This window comes from Phasianus colchicus, chromosome Z (assembly GCF_987193195.1).
Source record: "Phasianus colchicus chromosome Z, bPhaCol1.hap1.1, whole genome shotgun sequence".
NCBI classification, from domain to species: Eukaryota; Metazoa; Chordata; class Aves; order Galliformes; family Phasianidae; genus Phasianus; species Phasianus colchicus.
In genome coordinates this window covers 75,047,635-75,068,846 of record NC_143476.1, presented here as the reverse complement: position 1 = coordinate 75,068,846, position 21,212 = coordinate 75,047,635, and the positions used below count along the sequence as shown (strand labels likewise).

The following is a 21,212-nucleotide window of genomic DNA, read 5'->3' as shown; positions in this document are numbered from 1 at the left end:
TACCACAAGTTCTTTCTATTTCGTGAGGGGACAGAGCTGAAGTTAAGTCCAACTTAAAATGTGTGTCCTGTTTAAGTCTAATATGAGGACAAAGATTGCACAGAAATGCAATTTATCAGCTTTTCCTTGCTTGCATTAGATACTATTGCTGGTGTGAATTTCTTTCTAAGTCAGATCCCTTCCCCAGAACCTTACTGCCAGGATAAGATGTTGATTAGGTATAGATAACCAGAGCTACTTCCAGTACACTTTTGTGAGCCAGCTCTGTCCTTGCTGAAGACATTGATTAATGTCCTACTTCCAAAAACTTATGCTGCCCTGCAATCAAGTCTCAAGCCTCCAATGAGACTGTCCAATAGAAGAAATCAGTCTGAATGTCTGATTCTCCTGTTTCCAGCCAGATCAGCTTACCTCCTTCCATTTGACTATTGACAAGCTTGAAATTAGAAAGCATTCAGTTGGACTCTACCTAAAATTCAGCAACAAAAACTTAGGTCTGAACAGTTCACCATAGATCTTAAGTTTTCAGTAGGCATGAAGGTTAGTCTTCACCTCCTGCAAAAGATCAAAGAACTACCTACAGACAATTCCAGAATTCATCCTACAACCCTATTCTATTTGCCTTCCAACTTCCAGCAATGAAATACAATTTAAAAGTTCCTTGATTCGATAGAGCCCCAACAGCTTCAAAGTCAGATTTTTTCAGAATGAAATTATAATTTACTTTTATTCTATAACTTCCACTACTTTATGAAAGTGATATTTTACAGGGAGTTCACTAGCTTAGAAATATCTCAAGTGTTTCCTCCCTCTCCCTACAACACAGGTCTTTTGGAAGTGATAGTTACATGTTCCAACTCTTTGAACAGATGTAATAAAATCTTACTATGAGAATCCTACAAGTGTATCAGAAGCAAAATGTTATCAGAGATTATTCTGTTCTATAAGTCTTATTCAAATTTAAAATTAAAGAGACTTTGTCAATTGAAGTTGCAGTAGTAGTACCTAACCATAAACTACTAGGGATTGGTGAAGACATTTGCCATAAGGTCAAGAGTTCCTCTCCCATTTTAGAGAGGAAATAAGGAAGAAAAAAGGAGAAAAGCTGACTTTCTAGTACAGAAATAAGTCCTTCAAATATGAAAATGGAGCTTAAAGAAAAAATAATCAAGCAATTCAACACATAATTTAAAGTAACTGAAGTGCCTCTTTGGAAGTTCAACACTGCCTGCGAATGCTATTGCTAGTTCACTTCTACACATCAACTTAGATACACATGAATGCTTGTGAAAAAGAATTTGTCAAATTGACAGCTTCAGACTGTTTTCCTCAAAAATGGAACTGAGTACTACTGATGACAATTCTGTTGGTGTCTCAGAGCACTTCCATTCTGTTCTGCTGCTGTGAGGTTGCTCATAACTGCTTCAAATGGGAAGGTTGGTGGCCTTGCCTATAGCAGAGGAATTTGACATTCATGATGTTTGAGGTCCCTTCCAAACCAGGCCGTTCTGTGATTTTGTGATATTTATTCCAGAGAAAGTGAATGAAGCTTTAATAAACAGACATTTAAAATTTGAGTAATAAGGAATAGAGATTTCAGACATGTTTCAAATGACCATTCCATCCTTTAATCAGTTCAACAAATACTTTTCACAGATTCACAGAATGTCAGGAATTGGAAGAGACCTCAAAAGATTACCTAGTCCAATCCCCCTGCCAGAGCAGAAACACATAGATCAGGTCAGACAGGAGTGCATCCAGTGGGTTATGAATATCTCCAGAGGAGGAGACCTCACAGCCTCTCCCGGGCAGCCTAAATTTTCTCCTGATTAATTGGACATTCAAATTTCTCAGAAGACCAGAAATGATTTTGACTCTCTAATATTGTTTGGTCAACCACTGCAAACAGACAAGATAGAAGTTCAGGCTAAAGATTATTCTGAGTAGTTAGATTTTGGTTCTCTTAAACTGTACTAAAATTTGTCTAAAAATCAGGCTTGAAATACTGTTAAGAGATCTACTGCAGTGTTAAAAACGTTCTTTGTAAAAATGATGTGGTCTTCAAAAGACTAAGCCTCTTTTCTGCAAGCCTCTGTATTTTCAGCTTCTATATCCCATTCTGAAGGGTTAAAGGAGTCATCACACTTTTTAAATACAAACCACGGTGTTCAAATTAGACAAATTTCAGTGAAAGTATATGAAAGCAACATTCACTAAGTACAGATCTGTGTACTCCACTGAAGTGGAAATCTTATCACCAGAAACATTCAGACTAACTCATTGTGAACAGAAGACAGATTATTTATCTCATAGAACTTCAGAAGTCAGTAGTATTTTTCTCCCCAAAGATAATGAACTAGGCTCACTAATGCAGCAAATCCTTACTCCATTTTTTTGTTGTTGTTCCTGAAGTAAATAAGATTAGAGCTACTAGCAGTTAGAGATTAGTACCAGATTTTCTGTGCAGACAGCAGTAGCTAACTGCATCTTTCACGTGGATATATGACTATTTATAAGTAAGATCTCATACATACAGGACTTTCCCTTTATAACCTCTCCATTGGCTTCAACTCAGTAAAATCACAGTGCTGTAATCTTGGAAGGTATTCATTTTATTCCCATCACCAATGCTCCCTATATATTAGCTACTTACAGATAAAATGGGCAGGGTGAACCCCACTGTGTAGAGGACAGTGGATGTGATGGTACTGTCATGGAACGGATACTTGATGCTGTCATCATTACAGAAAAAGCCTCTCTGATACGGTTTTATTTTGGCCAAGTTTAGAACACCAAGAGGTAAGCCAGCTGTTGGGGGAAGGAAAAACAAAAACAACAAAAACAAAAAACAATACATGTGGTTAAATCAAAAAAACATTTTTAAACATGCATGGAAGAAGATACCAAACATGCAAAACTCAAGTTTCCCAGGTCACAGTAAATGGTCATGCAACATACATATTTACCAAACCCTTTTTATAGAAATTTATCATATATTTACTTGCTTCAGAAAGATTCTGATATCACCCACCAGATGCAGAAGTTTAGTAGAGAGTTCAAAGTCCTCACACACTGAACCAAGATTATCCTTACGAACAGTATTTGCCACTCACCTGACCAGCCAGCTATTGAGGGTAGGCTGCCTTCTATATGCCCTTTTATGCCCTCTCCTTCACCACTAACCCATGACATTGGCTTGTATCTGAATTACCAGCCCTGTTCTACATAATCTGGCCAGTATTTACAGGAAACAAGGAAAAAGAGATACATACAGTCTGTTTTTAGGGGGCTTTTTTTGTTTCATTTTTCTTTTCAGTAGGATAGTTAAAGATTTCATGCAAGTATGTTTCATGCAGGTAAGACAAGAGAGCTTCAGAGACACCAACAGGAGATAGATTTTTAGTTTTAGTTGCATTCACACAGTTTTCATTTCAAAAGATTTCTGCATGCAAATAGCAGTAAACAGAAACTATGGAACAAACAATAGCTCTCTGAACTTATACTGCCTATCATATATTTCATCTTTTCAGAGTTCACTTCCACTACACTGGCAGTCACACCTAAAATAAGTCATCAATTGCTTCTGAAATATATGGCTGCTCAGACCCTGTTTCTGTCAAAGTGAGAGTCAATTTGAGAATAGAGATTTGCAGGAGTAACAAGCTTGAAAAATCCTAGTTTGCCATTTTATTTCCTCATTCCTCCTTTTCCTTGATGAAGACTCCCAGCCATTTGAGAAGGAAGCCATACTGAAGAACTAAGTTCACTCAGATAGGATTAAATGAAACTGCTGTGTGTTAGCAAGTCTGGAGCCAGTTTTCAGCTCTCCAAGGTCATGGCAAGATTACACTAATGTTAAGTCAGAGCCCAAGTTTCCTGTTTTCATCTCTGGCACTCCATATCCAGGATCAAGATGTGGGGGTTGGCAGTACTGTACAAAATAGGCAAGAGCATTATCTTCTCAAACAGGTTACCAAAATACTACCAAGTAGGTCATGTGTGGAAATAATCACATCCTCATTTTTCTTAAATGCTAACTAGTGCTCTTCAGAAGGTGACTACTTTCTTAGTTTTCTTTTCCCCCCCAAGAAAAGCTGCTACAACATCAAAGGTTTTGATGTTCCCCTCCCTCCCCCCCCCCATACCTGTCCAGGACATTTTCAGCTCAATTTATTTATTTATTTATTTATTTATTTTTTAAAGCAACATCACCTGCTTCTTACAAGAAGATTTTGTGTTTTGCTTGGCTTTTCTTTCAAGGTGCTTGAGTTTAGGTTCATTGGGACAGGCTAATTCATTTTGCTAGCTGACAAAATATATTCTCCAAGTGTCCCAGTCAGAAGCTGGAAGACACTCTAGCACTTGCAAATATCACAGTATTCCTAGCTCACAGATTCCAGGTTTCTTGCCACTAGTGTACACAGGTTTACAGCTTTGGGTCATACTTTTTTTTTTTTTTAACTAAGAAAGATTTATTTAGGAATTGGAAGAGAGCCATTAATCGAGTAAAAAAGAAAGTACTTTAAGAGTGTGTGAAGCAACATTTTAAGCCTACCAGCAAAATAACTTTTCATTTGAATATAAAGAGGCTTTTTGTTGTGCAGCTGCAACAGGAGAGAATTACTCACTCTGTAACCTAGTTAAGATAGAAGCTTGAGGGCACTTTATTTTTTTTCCTCTTTCCAATGAAGAAAAGTTTCTGACAAGGTTGTTCTCAATTTTCATTCAAGTAAGAGACTAGTTTTCATTAAATTATGAGTGAACTATAGAAGTTTCTTTTTTTCCCCCCATTAAATAAACTTCTCATAAATGAACTTAAAAAAAATAGTTTGTGAGAACCTCTGCATAGAAGTTATTCAGATTCTTCTGTTGCCTTTACATTTAAGTATTTCTTCTAACATTTGTTTCTTTCTGCATCTTTTTTTAAGAACATAAAAGGATGCATATTTTTGTTAAAATAAAGTGATTTGGTTACATTATTAAAAGCACATAAAGTACATAATCTAGAGTTTAAATTAAGAAAAGTAGGTTTAAATTAAGATTGGGGAGTTGTGAAATGTGGAGGAAAAACAGCGAGTGGAGTCAGATGAGGACAGTTTCACAAGGGTGACTGCAAAATTCATCCATGCACTTGAAAGTAAAAGAACATGAAGAAGCAGGTTATACATTCAACACTAGCTGCCAATACTCATTTCTTACACTACTGTTAGAATTGTTATTGAAATCTAAATGATATACTGTTTTCCAGCAGTGGATTAGCAGATTTTGGAAAATAACGTTTAGTAGAAATTTAACCAATGCTAAAGTAGTAGCAGTATTTTTACTACTGCTCATTTTATAGGAGAGACACCACAGAGAAACAGTCCTAAAGTTTTCACAATAGAAAGTAACATTAATGTACGTAACAGACCAGTATTACTGTTACAGGAGCCAAACTTCTCCATGGCCTTTAAGCAAGCTGACTGCATGTGCATGTGTTCAGATCTATTAGCTTTTACAAACTGGAAGAAAGGATGACCACAATCAAATACAAGATACAATCAAATACAAAGCTAAAAGGCAATCCTGTAGACCAATGCTCATACCTTGTCCTCCTTCATAATGTCTCTCTTCTTCCTCCTTTCCTAGCCAGAAGTAATTTCCAGGTATCTCCCCTACCATGTCGCCTTCAGCAGTACAGGATTGCTTCTTGAAGCTCCCCATACTTCAGCCTCAGAACTGAAGTTTCTCTTTTCCATTAAAAGTTCTCCTAGCTGATCTAGTCAGCTGCCAATGACCAACAGATTCCAGGTTGTTTCGATAGTAGCAAGGAACTACTGCTCTAGTTCTGACAACATATGCTAACTCCAGAAGTTGAATAGAAAAAAGTACCTTAGAAATTTGAAGTCTTCAACTATGACAGAATAGTTAAAGAGCCTCAAACAAATGGACCAGAGTAGAAAAACACAGGATGGAGTCTGAAGGTAGCAAGACTCTCAGACTTTGTAATGACTAGGCAGGAGCTGGAGGGCAGACACAGCTTTAAGTTTATGGCTAGAACAAGGCAATATACATTGCACAAAGCTAAGCTACCAGAAATAGTTATGCCAGACTACACTGAACTCACAAGAAAATACAAATCTTTTAGATTCAAGTCATTTGAAGCCTAGCTTCCAATGGGAACATACAGACAATACACAGTAATATAAATAGCATTCAAGGATTGCATTTATTTATCCACATCTGGTGGCACAAAATGAGATGGAAAAAAGCCTATAAGAAAACATGTGAAACAGGGTAGGAGTATAGTCTGTGACAACTACCTCTTGTCCTGGCACTGGGCACCACTTGAAAGAGCCTGCTCTGCCCTCTTGGTGCCCCTCCTTCAGGTATTTATAGACAGTAGAGAGATTCATTTGAGCCTCCTCCACTCCAGGAAGAGCAGTCCCACCTCTCTCTCACACACACACACACCCCTGTAGAAAAGGTGCTCCACACTGGGCTCATTTTGATGCGTTCAGGTATCTCTTATACCAGGGGTACAAAACTGGACACGGGACTCCGAAGTGTCCTCACCAATGGCAAATACAGAGGAAGGATCTCCTCTCTTGACCTGCTGGCAATATTTTACCTAATGAGGCCAAGAACAACATTAGCCTTCTTAGCAGCAAGGGCACATTGCTGACTCATGTTCAGATATCTTTATCTAAACATACAAAAAATATCCTAGTGTTTATAGATGAGATAGCCTCTGCTACAGTTGACAGTTGCCAAAATATTGAAGATCAATATTTGAGAAAATATGCTTCAGAAATGGAAAATACTGTTTGTGATTTACTCATAATTTAGGAACCCTTTCCTAATCAAGGATATGGACACAGGCTAGATGACACTTTAGTCTTAATCTGAGACACTTCTCTATTTAAGTTTTATAGTTGACAGACCCAAATTCTTCTCATTATATACTGTATTATCCAGTTCAGAATTGAGGGTGTTACTCCCAAAGCTCCAGAAGTTTCTCGTCATGTTTTTAAGAGCAACTTCAAGGTAGCCTGGACTGTCCAAACCTCTTATTCTGTTAGCATAATGTTAACAGCTTTTGACATTAACCTGCCTCCCCATTCAAAAAAAAATAAAAGGAAAAGAAAAAAAAGGAAAATCCATCTAACATGGATCTTACTCATCCAACTGAGTGCTGAACTTAAAACTGGTATAAGGTAGAAAATAGAAACAAATACCCAAGACTGTGAAAGGTAGGATAGGTTGGCCATAGTCTCAGATCAGCTTAAACACCTCATGAAATCTCATTTCTGGCTGGAAGCCACTCCCCTCCCTAGTTTTAAGTAATTCAAAGTAATTAAATACTTTTTGTAAACATCCTTTAATCAACCCAATGGCCTCCTTATCACTGGATAATGTTCATTTTAGGATCTGTGACATCTTAAAAGCTTCTGCAAATTGTGGACTCTAGCTCTCCATGACACAGAAGACTTGAAGTTACCTTCAAGCAGCTGTGGAAAATAAAAATATTCTAGCTTGAATATTAACTAAAAATTTTTGTCATGCTATACTGAGCTTAAAAGCGCTACTTAAAAGAAACTGTATTAAAATAAAGTCAGAGTGATTTTCAGAACAACCATAGAGAAATATGAAAATAGAATCACTACATGCTGATGGTGATGCTCTGGCACAAGGTAAGCTTTGGCTTTTGAAAAGAAATCTCTAATTTACACCTGAACTGGGGGAAAGAAGTGTCAAACAGGAATTTAGGCTGTACTGGAAAAAATCTCCACAGCACTGTAAATGCTATCTTCAAAACAAATCATTTATCAGCTACTCATTAAGAAAAGTTACCACAGTATTTCTACATGAGATTATACAACCCCACACCCATGCAAACGGTGTCATTCTGAACTGAACCACTACAGTTGATAACCACTATTGCAAGCAAAGAAGAAATAAGATTTTTTTTTTCCTGTCTTACACATGTATTTGTGCTTTTTTTTTTTTTTCAGTCAGGACAGACATGTTTGCTTTCCTGTTCATTTTGGAATGTACAATCTAGAGCAAGGAGATGTGAGAGATTTAAAGAAACTGAGACACAATAGCCTCATGCTACTAGAATGAATTTTGAAGCACTTTCTCTCTGCAGAAAAGCAATGGTGCTGAAAAAGTTCCTTCAGTGAATAGTTAAGAGACAGGCAGTCAAAAGTTCTAAAGGACAATGTAATGGGAATACAGAAAGCTACTACAGAAAGGAGAAAAAAAATTACGAAAAAAGTTTTTATAGACTTTTGACTCCTAAAGGTGAAGGACGGACAACAGAAATCCAAAAAACTATTCACTAGATGAGAAGCAAGAGTAGACTCCTTATGAGGTATCAGGAACCTTCCCAGAAGATTTAATCTTAATCTTCTATCCGAAGGAATGAAAAATATTTTTATCACCCACACCAATTATTCTGGTAACACCAGAGGCTGTGCTAGGCTCCAGTAACCAACAGAAAAGTAAAGAAATGTAATGACCAAACTACATTTGAGATTCTGCTACAGTACCAGAAATAAATTTGCAAATGTAGATGGACTGCATTTTGATTTGTTTTCTTATATGCAAGTTGCCTCACAGAAAAGGCAGATGAGCAGCCTGGACCAGCTAGCAGTATTTTCAATAAGTGACTCCCCCCCCGCCTTATGCTTTTAGTTGAAAAATGGCAATAGTGATGGAGGCATGAGTGAGGCAAGGGAAACTTTACTCTGAGCTATACCAGCCTAAAAGCAGGACAGCATGTTTTCCAGTCAGTCATTAACTAGCAGTAAACTACAACTGAATCAATAGTTTCCCTGCATTCAACAATTAACGTTAATTCACTTATCTGCATTACACAACATTTGTCTGATTCATTTTTAAACAAGTGAATAGTATTCTCTTAATTCTGCATTTCACTCTCCAAGAAGATGGCACAATCAACTTAAAATAATAATTTTTAGAAGCACCTGTTGGCAGTATAAAAACCCACAGCTGTCTTCTCTGTGAGCATTTATTGAAGTACAAGTACAAAAGTAAGAAGAGCTAAGATACATTACTCTCTCATCTCTACACTGTTCTATTCAATGCAGAGAAAACCAAGTGGATCGAGTGATCCTGTAGGAAGACACAACCAAAGGGCTGTGCCCTGGATTCTGCTTCTGGTTGGCAGGTGGAGGAGGTCCAAGCTAAGCAAGCCCACAGACAACCACATGGAATTTATCAGCAGTTCACCAAGCAGGGAAAGGCCAGTTTCTGTTATGACTGACACCTGACAAAGAATAAAGACCAAAAGTTAAGGTAAGAGTGGGAAAAGGAAACACCAGTAGATTTGTGCATTGCAGTACTCAAAGGAAGTGAGCTGCAGCCAGAACAAGGGAGAACAAGTTCTCCCACTATAACTCTTCCTACTGAGCTGAAATTAAATATTTATCACTGTACTATGTGCCCTCTTAAAAGCTCTGACTGTACTGTATAGAGAATTTAAAAGCCCATAGATATAAAACCACATACACACTCCCTAAGATCAAATCTTCTACAAACAATCTAACTAAGTAACACACTTACAAACAGTGAACAGAATATAGCAAAAGAAACTGAAATGTCAAATTTGGCTGTTGGCAAGACAGGGAGGAATTATTATTATTATTTTTTTAAAGCTGCAGTTGACATGAACTTCAAGTGCCATTTAAGACCATCATTTTAAACTCCAGAAGTTGTAACTATTTTTCCATTTTAATCTTTGTTTTGAGGAAGCTAACAGCAAGAGGCTTTCAGATGATTTCACGTACATCCTGATCTAAAATACCATTCAGTCAGGAGAAAACAGGAAATTATTTAATTTAGAATATAAACACTTTTCCTCACTGAGGCTTACAGTCATGATGTTTAAACATGCTCAAACAAACTACAGTTCTACAGTGGCAGTGCTACAAAGGGACTTGGTATTCCCATAAAATTGTATACTTTGTCATCGTGAAGTACTTCACACATACAGTGCTGCACACCATTCTGCTCATATGGAACATTTCTAGGCATTGAGCTTTTTGTTGTCCTGTTGTTGTTTTTGTTCTTCCATGGTTTTCTTAATACCCACAGAGCATGTAGCTACTTTGAAAACAAACTCTGTATTAAGCTAGAACCAAAAAAAATTAAGAAAAGTAACCAATAGCATTCTATATACTTTTGGGTTATCAGAGCATTTGCTTTGTATTGGTTCAGGAGAACACAATATTGATTTAACCAGAACTTGTAACCATCCATGTAATACTGCTCTTGATTCTTGAATGATTAATGCTGCTACAGTGCAGAGAAATCTCCCAGTGCTCATATAATAGAACAGGAATAGCTTCCCAGTTCTGGTGAAAAATCACCACTGTTTCATCTGTGATCTAAGTTTTCACACATTAATGATTAGCAGTTGCATTTTCCACATCTGATGGCTGGAATCCTAAGATTAAGGAAGTGATGGGAAGCAAGCATGCAAACAGAAATAATTGTACTTCCATTCCCATGAATCTCATTAGCTCTGGAGCTAGCCATCACACTGCACTGGAATACTTTAACAGGATAACAGCAGTGCAGTATAGACTCACTAAAGACTTTGATTTCACTGACTTAGGAAAATGCTACAGAGCTCACTCAAGAAACACCAAGTAAATACACTGACTGAGAAGTCATTTTGGGGTATTTAAGAGAGAACAGTTCCTGACTGAAGCTATTCCCTCACCTTACTATCTGCCAAAACAGCTCCATCAGCTTAATGTAATCTGAATCCACTGCCTTTTGGAAACTTTAAAGTAGGGAAGCTACAGTTATAGATACATATGTGTTCTTTAACATCCCAGTACTCAGTTATCTAAGAATCAGTAACAGGATTACTATAAGCAGCAACAAAAGGACCAAGTTACAGAGGGATAAGAATGCATAACATAAGATTGAGGGAGAAAAATCAAAGTTATTCAAAGAGAAAGGAAGACACTGAGATGCTGAAAATTGTTATATAGTCACTTCTACACTTAAAGACTGGTTAAAGGTATGCTTCAGTAGAGCTGCTGCTGTCTCCTTCCCTAGGAAAGGATCAGGTAGCAAAGAGCTGTGACCCTTCTTCCTTACCAGAGAGGGCTAGCTAACATCTCAAAGCCACCTCACAAGATCTGTTTTATGTGATTAACCCCCTTCCTCTTGCAGGGCAGGGTGGGGAGGAGGCAGGAGCAGGGTGAGGAAAGAGGTGGATACGGGATAGGGAAGAGCCCATCTCCCATTTAAGCGCAGACATAGTAGTATCCAAGCCCTTACCAACAAATCCCTGATAAGAGTTCACAGCCACCTTTCTATGGTAATATATATATTTTTTTACTAATGAGCTCCTAAATTTTAAAAAAAAAGAGTGCTGAACAAAATTTTTCCCTTTCTCTACCATCCGAAGTGAGTCTGTTTTGCTGTTTAAATTCTCCTGATCTAGTTTGAGAAGCAGTACTCAGTTGTCTGGCATAAGTCTAAGTTAGTCAGAAAGCTGCTGAGTAAGAATTCTCTTGTTATCTAGTACCTACCAGATTTACCTCACTCCCATGCTACCCAGTTCCATGGCTTCAGGAAGGCTCACAGACAGTAGGCTATCACAATATTTGGCATCCTGTCAGCATGATTGTGCTCCTAAGTACATACTATTAAGCATCAACAGTCAACCAATATCTTGCCCCCTTAGACCAGGGCTGTGACTATGCAGATGCCAAACAAAGGTGCTTCTCGTTAGTATGAGCTCATGTGATCCAAGTCTTTAGAGTCATGTCAATGTGTTGAATCAGCATAGGCTCAAGCTTACACCAGGGCAGCTATAAGATGAGGTAGGATCACTTCTACAATGAGGGATGTGCTATTTCACCATTTAGCTGTCGTGCAGCATTTCATTTTCTATAGGAACAGGAATCTCTTCTCCTGTTCCCTTGAACAAAAGGCACAATCTTTATATTAGCATGCTGTGAGAGCCTTTCTGCCTGTTTCAGATAAAACACACGAGGATTCAAGCATTTGCCAAGAAGCATCTTCCTTTGCTCTGCCAAGAATGAAGAGTATAGCACTAAGTTCAAGATCTGGTTCACAGGAAGTCACTGGAAGGTGAATCAGGATTTACATGGTGCTGCTAGAGGCAAGTGCAAGAACTTCTCTTGTGAGAACAGGTTAGCCAGAGGACAAGATAACACTTAACAGCAACACCTGGCAAAGCAAGAACCTGGCTGCTGGCTTTGAAGTGTTCATTAACTAGTCACGTTCTAACTGGAAGCTCTTCCATAACATTCTGAGCAAGACAGAGAGGATCTCCATATCAAGTACCAAGGAACAGCATCTCAACTGGAAAACTCAGCCTTATGTGTTCAAGAAAACATTGCATGAGAGAGAAGGCTTTCTGAGTTTTAGGTGACAAATGTGTTTTCAAGGAACTTTAAAGAGTCCCACTGAACACCATCCTGTGGTACTCAGTGGGCAGTGTCATTTGTGTCAAAGAGCACTTATCTTCAAATCTGTTATGGCTTAACTATGAACTCATGCACTAGAGGAAAAAGAAGAAAGGTTAAGCATATACATGATGTGGAAAATAAGAATGGTGACCCATGTATCTGTGAGTCATAAGTAAGAGGGGAGGATGTTTTATTGAAACTAGGGCAATCAATCAGGAAGTTCTAACCCACATAGGAGTAGGCCTTTCTTCACTGAACAGCAACACCTTGCTGTCTTGCATAACATTACCTCCACCAACAAATGCTCTCAGAACAGAATAACAGTAGTCAAATCAAGAACATTGTACAGGGAGCACAGAATGGTCCAGCCATCTTCCTTCCCTGCAACACACACTGTGAAAGCAAATACACCTGCTCTATGTGCATGTTTGATATTTATCACCTTGTATCACAGCATATCCCTGTAATCTAAATAGTCAATGTTTAGAGAAAAAGAAAGCCATGTAAGCATTTTGTATTCTATTTTTGTTCATATGTTCTTTTTTAGAAGAATATAACTTTCCCTTCTCTTACTCAAATGAACTTAAAGGTAGTTTTGAGACATCAAATTCAGACTACCACCATCTCACCTTTCCCACCACCAGCAGCCTACAGATCCCTTTCTTTTTGCATTTACTACTTGCAGTTCAGGGAGCTTAAGTATTTGAGAAGCAGAAAATCCCACTGCAAAAGAACAATTAGGCAGCAGGTAAGCTTTCACTGGCATCTTGAAACCACCAAGTACTTAAGTAGCTCAGCACTATTTTCAGCCTATTGCAAAAGGATCAGAAGAGTAAAGGCCTAAACTATTTTTTTTTTTTTTAATTAAAGTTTTCTAATTTTAGGTTTACATATTCTTATACTACAGCAGCAGACACAACTGACAAGTCCACAACTTGCTAACAAAAGGTATAGGATCACTGACAAATCAAGGAAGAGGATGGAGAACAGTTCTGTTGAACCTGATCTTTGCAGTGAAGTTGAACAAGAATTGCACCAAACAGACCTGAACTGAGTTGTCCAGAGTCTAACTTCACAGACAGTGTTTCCTTACTTCCTAGTCACCTCAGCAGAAGAAATTAATTATAAATTAATTACACTTTTTCCAATACTAGCCTGATTTACACCTAATGAGTTTGATTTAAAAGTAAACATACTTAATACTCTCTCACTCATTCTGGGATGATTCCCAACTTCATTCTTAAGGTGTTTTCTAGCTGCCTTAAGAAGGAGCCTAATAAAAAAATCAAATAATAGCCCTGTTGAAGACATCAGTCAAAACCTAACCAAAATTCATTCTTATAAGCTATTATTTATCCTTGTGAACATATAATAAACAAGAAATAGCCCAACTCTCAGTATCAATGTAAAACATCTTTATTGTTTAAACTGAATATAAGTCCTAGACATATCTGGGCAGTGCCACATGAAATGTCTTTCCATCAAAAAAATAAGGATGAACATGCAGTAAACCTTATCATACAGGAGAAAGAAGCTCTGTTGCCCTGGCCATTATTCTTTAGCAGAGAACAGAGTAGCTACTGACTGATGTCTACTGGACCACACAGAGCAAGGGAACTTCCCCCAGCACTACTGCAGACCTTTGTACAGCCATGCAGCACACACACAGCCAGCACTGCAGCACACAGCCTCCTCACTGCTCTTCTTCTAAAAGCAAGCACTGCAGAAGTCTGCAGCCTATATGTTTTTGGGTTTTTTTTTTTTTAGATAATGGTTTGATGTTTATCAGGAGAAAATGAACATTCTGATAAGAGGAATAGCCTAAGATCACCTTCCCACACCTTCCCAGAATTCTCTCTCCTTTATCAGGTAGAAAGGAGGACAGAGAAGGAGCTTCCTCTAAGGCCAGTTAAGAACAACTCTGTTTCAGTTTGGCTGCCTGAAACAACCTAAGTCCAATGGCTTGACACTACATTAACCAGGAGACTCTAGCCTGCTCTTCTTTTATGACCTGAACTTAGCAATTCCCTGATTAATATTTTTTTTTAATTTTTTTAATTTTTTTTTTTTTTTTTTTTTTTTTAATCTCTTCCCTTCTGGAATATTCATGTTCTAAAATATTGAGAAAGTTGAACCTGTTTTCCAAGTATTCCTTGCACAAGCCACATAACAGACAGCCAGACATCTGCATTCACAGTGACCTCACGAGTCAGGTCACCATTACTTGAAGTGATATCCTTGTTTTTTCTGTGCTGCACTGCTAAGACAGAGTTACTGTTTTCCTTACCCATCTTCACTGACGGAGAGAAAGCAGAGGTGGGAGAGGGACAAGAAGAGAAGAGGCAAGCCAAACTGCTCATTGGTCACAAGCACAGCACTGGTAGCCCTCTGCAAGGCAGAACAGGCTATTAGACCCAGACAGAGCTCCATCCTTAATTAAAGATGGTTTACTACACAGTTGAAGAAGTTTCCTCTTGGAGGCTTTACATAGTATCTCCACTAAAAAGACCATATCAGGTTATCCGCAAGACACTTTATCTGGACAGTTACGTAGGCCTTTGATCAGATATCAAAATGCATGAGTAGGGGGAAGGGCAAAGTAAGATGAAAAGGAACCAGTTTTCTTATACTGAAAAATTAAAACAGATCCCTCTTCTAGATGTACAGGCTTAAACCCTATGTCCTAAGGACGCTCCCAGATTTATGCGGGAGGCAAAGAGAAGAGGGAGCGAGAAGAACCCAGTCCTTTATCTAGTATCTAACCAATTCCTTCATTTCTATTACTTTGTCCCAAATGGAACTTCACTGAAACCTGTTAATTCAGCATGTTTAAAGTAAAAAATGTCAAGCACACCTCCACTACCAATGAAGCGGAGAGGAAAAAACTCCTGTCAACCACGGATTTTATCACTGACTGCCATTTAGTTCCTTCAAATAGGAAGACTAACAACCTGTATCTAATACCTATCACCAGCCTAAGCAAGCAAGAACATAGCTCATATGCTTTATACTGATGATAGAGATATCTCCAAGCAAGACACTTAATGAGCCAGACCTGTCTGAACACTCCCTGCTGAACACAACAAGAGCAAGTCTAGCTTTATCACTGAAGTGTAGAACTCTTTTGATTACGAAGTGAAGATTAAGGACAAAAAACAAACAAACAAAAAACCAAAACACCACCACCTCATGAACGCTTCCTCCAAGTCACCAAGAAGAGCAGTCTGTCAGACACGAAGATGCTTCCCAACACCTAAAGGTCCAGGAGAGTCACAGCACTGCAAATCCCCTACGCTGATCAATAATTAACGTCACTGCTCGTACTGTGTGATTACAGAGAAGAGAAAGACGACTGACAGGTCACGGCTGTGGTTCTAAGAGGGAAGGAGAGGCAGACGGACAGAGAGGAGGGAGCAAGATGCCGTTCTCTGGGCCAGCTCGGAGAAGCTGCGGCAGCGCTGCGGTCCAACAGCTGATGGCAGCCCCGCACCAAAGCCCCCCCGCCCTGCCCCACGCCGGCTGCTCAGCTCGGACCAACGCAGTTCAGACCTCAACCGGCAGCAAGAGCCCCGTCCTCTGAGTAAGCACGCAACTCAGACCTTGAAGGGACGCGAGTCCTCGCTGCGCAACACCTGGCGTGGACTTCAGACAACAGTCCGAGCAGCTTCCCGGCGCTGTCCCTGGCTGTCATTCCGGGCAGCTCCGAGGCTCCTCCGGTCTCGGGCCGCAGACCCCCCACTCCCTCCCCGCGGGGCGCTCCGCCGCAGCCGGCCGGCCAGCCTGCGAGGTGCGGGATCGAACAGCGGAGAACAAAAGGAAGGAGCCGCCGGCGTTCCCGAGCCCTCACCCAGCCCTGAGCGCGGGCAGCCCGCCGCTTCCCCCGGGACCCCGCCGGGACGAGAGCCGGGGACGGCCGGAGGCAGCCGGCGACCGGATTCCCGCGCGCCGTCCGGTGGCAGCGAAGTGAGGAGGAGGAAGGAGCGGAGCGGACAGAGGCGGAGGGGAGAGGGGCGCGGGGCGGCGGGAGGGAGCGCCGTGCACGCGGCCGGCGCGGGACCGTGCGGGAGGCAGCGCCGCGGGGCACGGAGCGGCCTCGCCGCCGCCCGCCGCCAGGCCCGGGGCCCCGCGCCCGCCGACCTACCCAGCACCACGCAGACCACGTCCAGCGCCACGAAGGGCAGCCGCGTCCTGTCAAACATGCTGGCGGCGCGCGGCGGCTCCTCCTCACGCGGTGACAGCCGGAGCCCGAGGGGCGGGAGCGGAGCGGAGGCGGGCAGGGAATCTCAGCCGCGCCCGAGCCGATGGCGCCCGCCCCCCGCCGCCCTGCACCCGCACTGCGCTACTGCCTCCACTGCGGCGCCCACCGCGCTTTAAGGGAGGCGGCGGGGAGGGGGGGGGGGGGGGGGGGGGGGGGAGCGAAGGGAGGGGAGGCGGGAGCGGAGGAGCGCCGCGGCCCCCGCCCGCGGCCGGCACGCCCCGCACGGCGGATGCAGCCAAGGCGTCGGCCCCGCCCGCCGATGGCGCCCGCTCCGCCCCGCGGAGCCGCCGTGCGGAGCGCGGAGCCCGGAGCCCCTCCTCCGCGCGGGGGGCGGGCGGGAGGGCGGGGCCTGCGGCTCCGGAGTGCGCGCCCCGCCCCGCCTCAGGCGGCAGCAGTCAGTCGCGGCTCCTCCGGCGCTTCTCCCGGCGCCGGGACAGGCGTTGAGGCGGGCGAGGAGAGCCGGGGCGGCACCGGGACCCTCTGTGCCGCGCGGGAGGGGATGAGCGAGGGCCCGGCGCCACGGGGGCACGGCGGGGTCCCCGCAGCCTGAAGGAGCCTTGTCACCTGCCGGCGGGGAAGGTGAAAGCGCAACTCGGCGCTTCGTTCCTCACGGAAAGCTTTCACTCTGGAAAAGCAGTGGCCCACATTACGAGTGTCCTAATGCCCACTTGCTGTAGAAGCGCTGCCACGCGGCGGCATGGCTCACACCGGCGCTGCCGCTGCTCGGTGTGTGGCGGGCTCCTCTCTGAGGGGCGCGGCGCTTCCAGCACCGGGCGTGACATTTTCTGCCCTCTCATCTATTCCATCCCCAAGTTCTGCGGACTGTTTGGGTCACAGGCTGAGGGACAGGTTTAGGGGATCGGCGAGAGCAACAAGGACTTGAGATGGAAACGTCCCTCAGTGCGCTCTATCTCCAACTCAAGCACACTGAATACGTTACATAAGCAGTTCTCTATGGAGAGTCTATATATAAAGTTCTGTACAGCAGCGTATGAAAGACTTCTTGATTTTACCTCAACATCCAAGAAGCAAGAGAGCTAGAAATCACATACTGTGTGCCTCCAGAAATCACAAATTCCCTTGTTTTCTTATACAAGTGCGGCGTTATTGACAGGAGTCTCAGAATCAATCAGTCATAGAACGATTTAGGAGGGAGGGAACCTTCAAGTACATCCAGTTCCAATCCCTCTGCCATGGGCAGGGTTGACTCCCACCAGATCAGGCTGCCCCCATACCCATCCAACCTGGCCATGAATGCCTCCAGGGACAGGGCATCCACATCTTCCCTGAGTGCCTCACTACCCTCCTAACTTCTAGTCTATTATTTTCCTTTGCAAGCATACTCGACGGTTCCCACAAGGCAGAAGCTCCAGAGTTGTCTGGAAATACAGAAATTACCATGAGCTGTAGCATAGCGAGGCAGGGGCGAGACCTGGGTCTGTGAGTGCTCTCAAAGGGAGCGTTCAGCCTGCTCTTCACACAGGGGGGATCATCTGTGAGGTCTGCTGGTCCTGAAAGTAGCAGGAGGAAACTTCCCCAAAATTGCAAGACTTTTGGGTAGAGGGAAAAAAAAACAAAAACAAAAACAAAACAAAACAAAAAAAAAAAAAAACAAACAAATGTTCCATGCACAACTGCTGTAGTTGCTTACTTCAGCCCCAAAGCATCATGCTAATCTTTCTCAGACCAAACACCAAACAATTCTCCCAACCCACACCCCTGTTCAGTAAATTAGAGACCAAAGACATCACACTGGCTAATTTAAGTGGAACACTTCCCAGAAGATGGTATGCTACAGTCATGACACTTAGAACACCTGAAAATTGAGCTGTAGCAGCACAACATTCCCAAGCAAAGGAATTAATCATGTTTAACTGCCGTGCAGTTTCTACATCTCTGTTTTACCCCTGAGACAGCTTGCCTGAGGGAAGAGCAAGTCTTCTGACAGAATTCAGGGACAAAATTGGTCACAAAGTTCCTCTCCAAACTTTCCATTGCACAAGGGATATGTTTCTTGTTGTTGCAACCATATTCCCACCACTGGGCTGGCAGATGTCCTGGAAACCCCCAGCTGAGCAGAGGGTAGGGATCAGGTCAGCCCTGCATTGTACCAAGCATTCAGAAAGCTTTTCTGGGCCTTTGTGGTAGCTACCAATGATGGATACACACCAACACAAGCCCTTCCAGACCAAACAAATAATTGCATATGCTGTTTTAGTGCAAGCACTGTATCCCTGGGTATGCGACTGATTATTTTACACTAAAAGAATGACTTGTGTAAAAGTAAAATAATAAAAAAGTTTAATTGCCTTTAACATAAAATATATCTCTCAACAACAACATTCAGAATAGCACACACCTGTCCCTAGCAGCAAGGCTCCTGGATGTCTACCATTCTGTCCACTGCAAGACACTGGTGTCAGAGCAGATCTGCCCGTATGTTTGACAAGGTTTGTGTTAAAGAACATTTTTGAACTGGGATATGAGTAAAATGAAAGTAACAGACAATGGTCATAAGCAATATTTTCTCCCTTCATTAAATAGCTGAGTATTATTATCTTGCATTTAGACTCTCTGAAATATCTTAACCTCTCACTTCTCGTTTGGTAAGCTTATTTCATTGTTTTATTTCCCTTTTCCTTTAATTGAGAGAACTCTAAAAGTCAAGTTAATGCCCTGTTCATTTCTTCTCCTGGTTCTTCCAGAAATCACAGATCTTCAGTATTTTGCCCATCCTCCTTAAAAGTTTTGTGTATGCTAGGATTAAACCCCCAGGAAGTTTGTCATTAGCCTCTAGTAGTACTTGTATGCTAATTGAGTAGTACCGGCCCAACAGGGCCCTTAACTGCAATTAACATTCATATAGATCAGTAACTGGAGTAAATGAGGGGACTTTCCGAGGCTCATTTCTCTGCAGCTTGATCTGTGTCAGGAGTCAATAGCTCTAAACGAGCTGCTATCGCTCAGGAAGGAGATTGCAGGGTCGTCCTGGATGGTTCTGGGAAGCCATCAGCTCAGTGCTCGACTGAGATCACCGCCTCAGCTGGCGTGTGGGAGCTGCTAGGGAAGAAACTGATAGCAATCCAAACAGTGTCATTACAGCACATTCCCGAATACCGGCGATCCCACGCCAAAATGCATACAGTTGAAACAGAAAAAGCTCAAATGAAGGCAAAGAAAGGATTATTAGAATATTTATACAGAGATATATAAGAAAAACGAAGATAAAAATAGGATTTTTCAACATGAAAAGGAAGATATGGGAGGATAAAAGGCTTTATAAGGTAACCTATACAAGGCTTTATAAGGTACAAATTTAGGAATCATGAGATGTGTAGAGAAGACAAAAACATAGGAAGTATTCACTTATCTGCATCAAATGAGAATGAGAACTAGTGTGAAGCTAAGTAAGGTGCCAGACAACAGGGCTCCTTGTTAACACTGGAATATTGTGGAATTCATTGCCCCAGGTTGCTGTGGGGCACTCAGGTTGCTGTGGGGCACAACATCACAAAGGGGCCAAAAGGAATGAGGTAAGGTTTTTAGAGGATGGGTCCTCTCCTAAACAGTAACCTCTGTAGTTTAGAAGCGTCAGAACTTCTGAATTCCTGCATTTATAAAGGTGTGCTGGAAACGAGTGCCGCATATACTGCTTCCTAAACTCCTTAACCCTCTGCTGCTCGGTGCTGTTGTGCAGTACTGGGCTGCGTGGACGTAATCCGAAACAGGTTTTAGTTAAGCTCAAAGCCAGTCAACGGCTGTAGTGTAACACTACAAAACGCCAATAATTAGCAGGGACGGAATAGTTTAGACTTGTTAGTAATGCTCTGTTAAACTGACTTAATTTCGTGTGGTTACCTCTAATTTAACTACCAAAATCCCACGCGTGTAGTAAGGCTACAGAAGAGAATCAAGGAAGGAAGTGTGCTGAGGTGGCTCTCCCGAACTCTCCCATGCCATTTGTCCAGGAAGTGGGATTTTCCCTTAATGAAAAGACAACGGTCCTCACTAGTTCTGGGACCAGGATTCCTGAAGTCAGTTGCTGTGCTTTGCTTATTAAGTTTCAGAAAGCAGAATTTAGATTCCATCTACATATCTTAGCTTCACATCTTTTGTTTGGTCTGACCATTTAGTTGTTTTCTTTGCTTCCATGTCTCGTGTTTGTTTTTCAGTCAGGGAGCTGTGAGCAATAAAGAATCTTTGTATTCCTAATGAACAAAGCAAGAGAATTTTCCTGCTTTCTCTCCCTTAATATTTTTTTTCCATTAAATACAATTTATACCAGTTTGGGTACCTCACCCCCAACACTTCTTCGGAGCTGCACTCACTAAAATCTCCTACTCTCAGGCCAATGACACGGGATTGACACCTATGGTGCTCCACTCTTTCACAGCTGGGAAGTTAGGATCCCTGTGGTACCCTCAACTTTATACTCAAGTCATAACAGCATTTCTGTAAGAGTGATAACACCATTCTTGTACAAATGACAAGTT

General features: G+C 41.9%; 1 protein-coding gene across 2 annotated transcripts in view; it reads right to left on the bottom strand.

The window, feature by feature from the left end:
• PLPP1 (phospholipid phosphatase 1) overlaps positions 1–16,821 on the bottom strand; it is a 55,207-nt gene extending 38,386 nt beyond the window's left edge. Inside the window, exons 1-2 of one of the 2 annotated variants that reach the window (XM_031609498.2) lie at positions 16,603–16,821; positions 2,654–2,808 (exon numbers count right to left, since the gene is read on the bottom strand). In XM_031609498.2, the coding sequence (XP_031465358.1) occupies positions 2,654–2,808; positions 16,603–16,660 (213 nt within the window). In that variant the 5' untranslated portion in view covers positions 16,661–16,821. The remainder of the gene's footprint in view (positions 1–2,653; positions 2,809–16,602) is intronic. The other variant, XM_031609499.2, reaches the window with a different exon arrangement.
• Between the last annotated feature and the right edge of the window lie 4,391 nt (positions 16,822–21,212).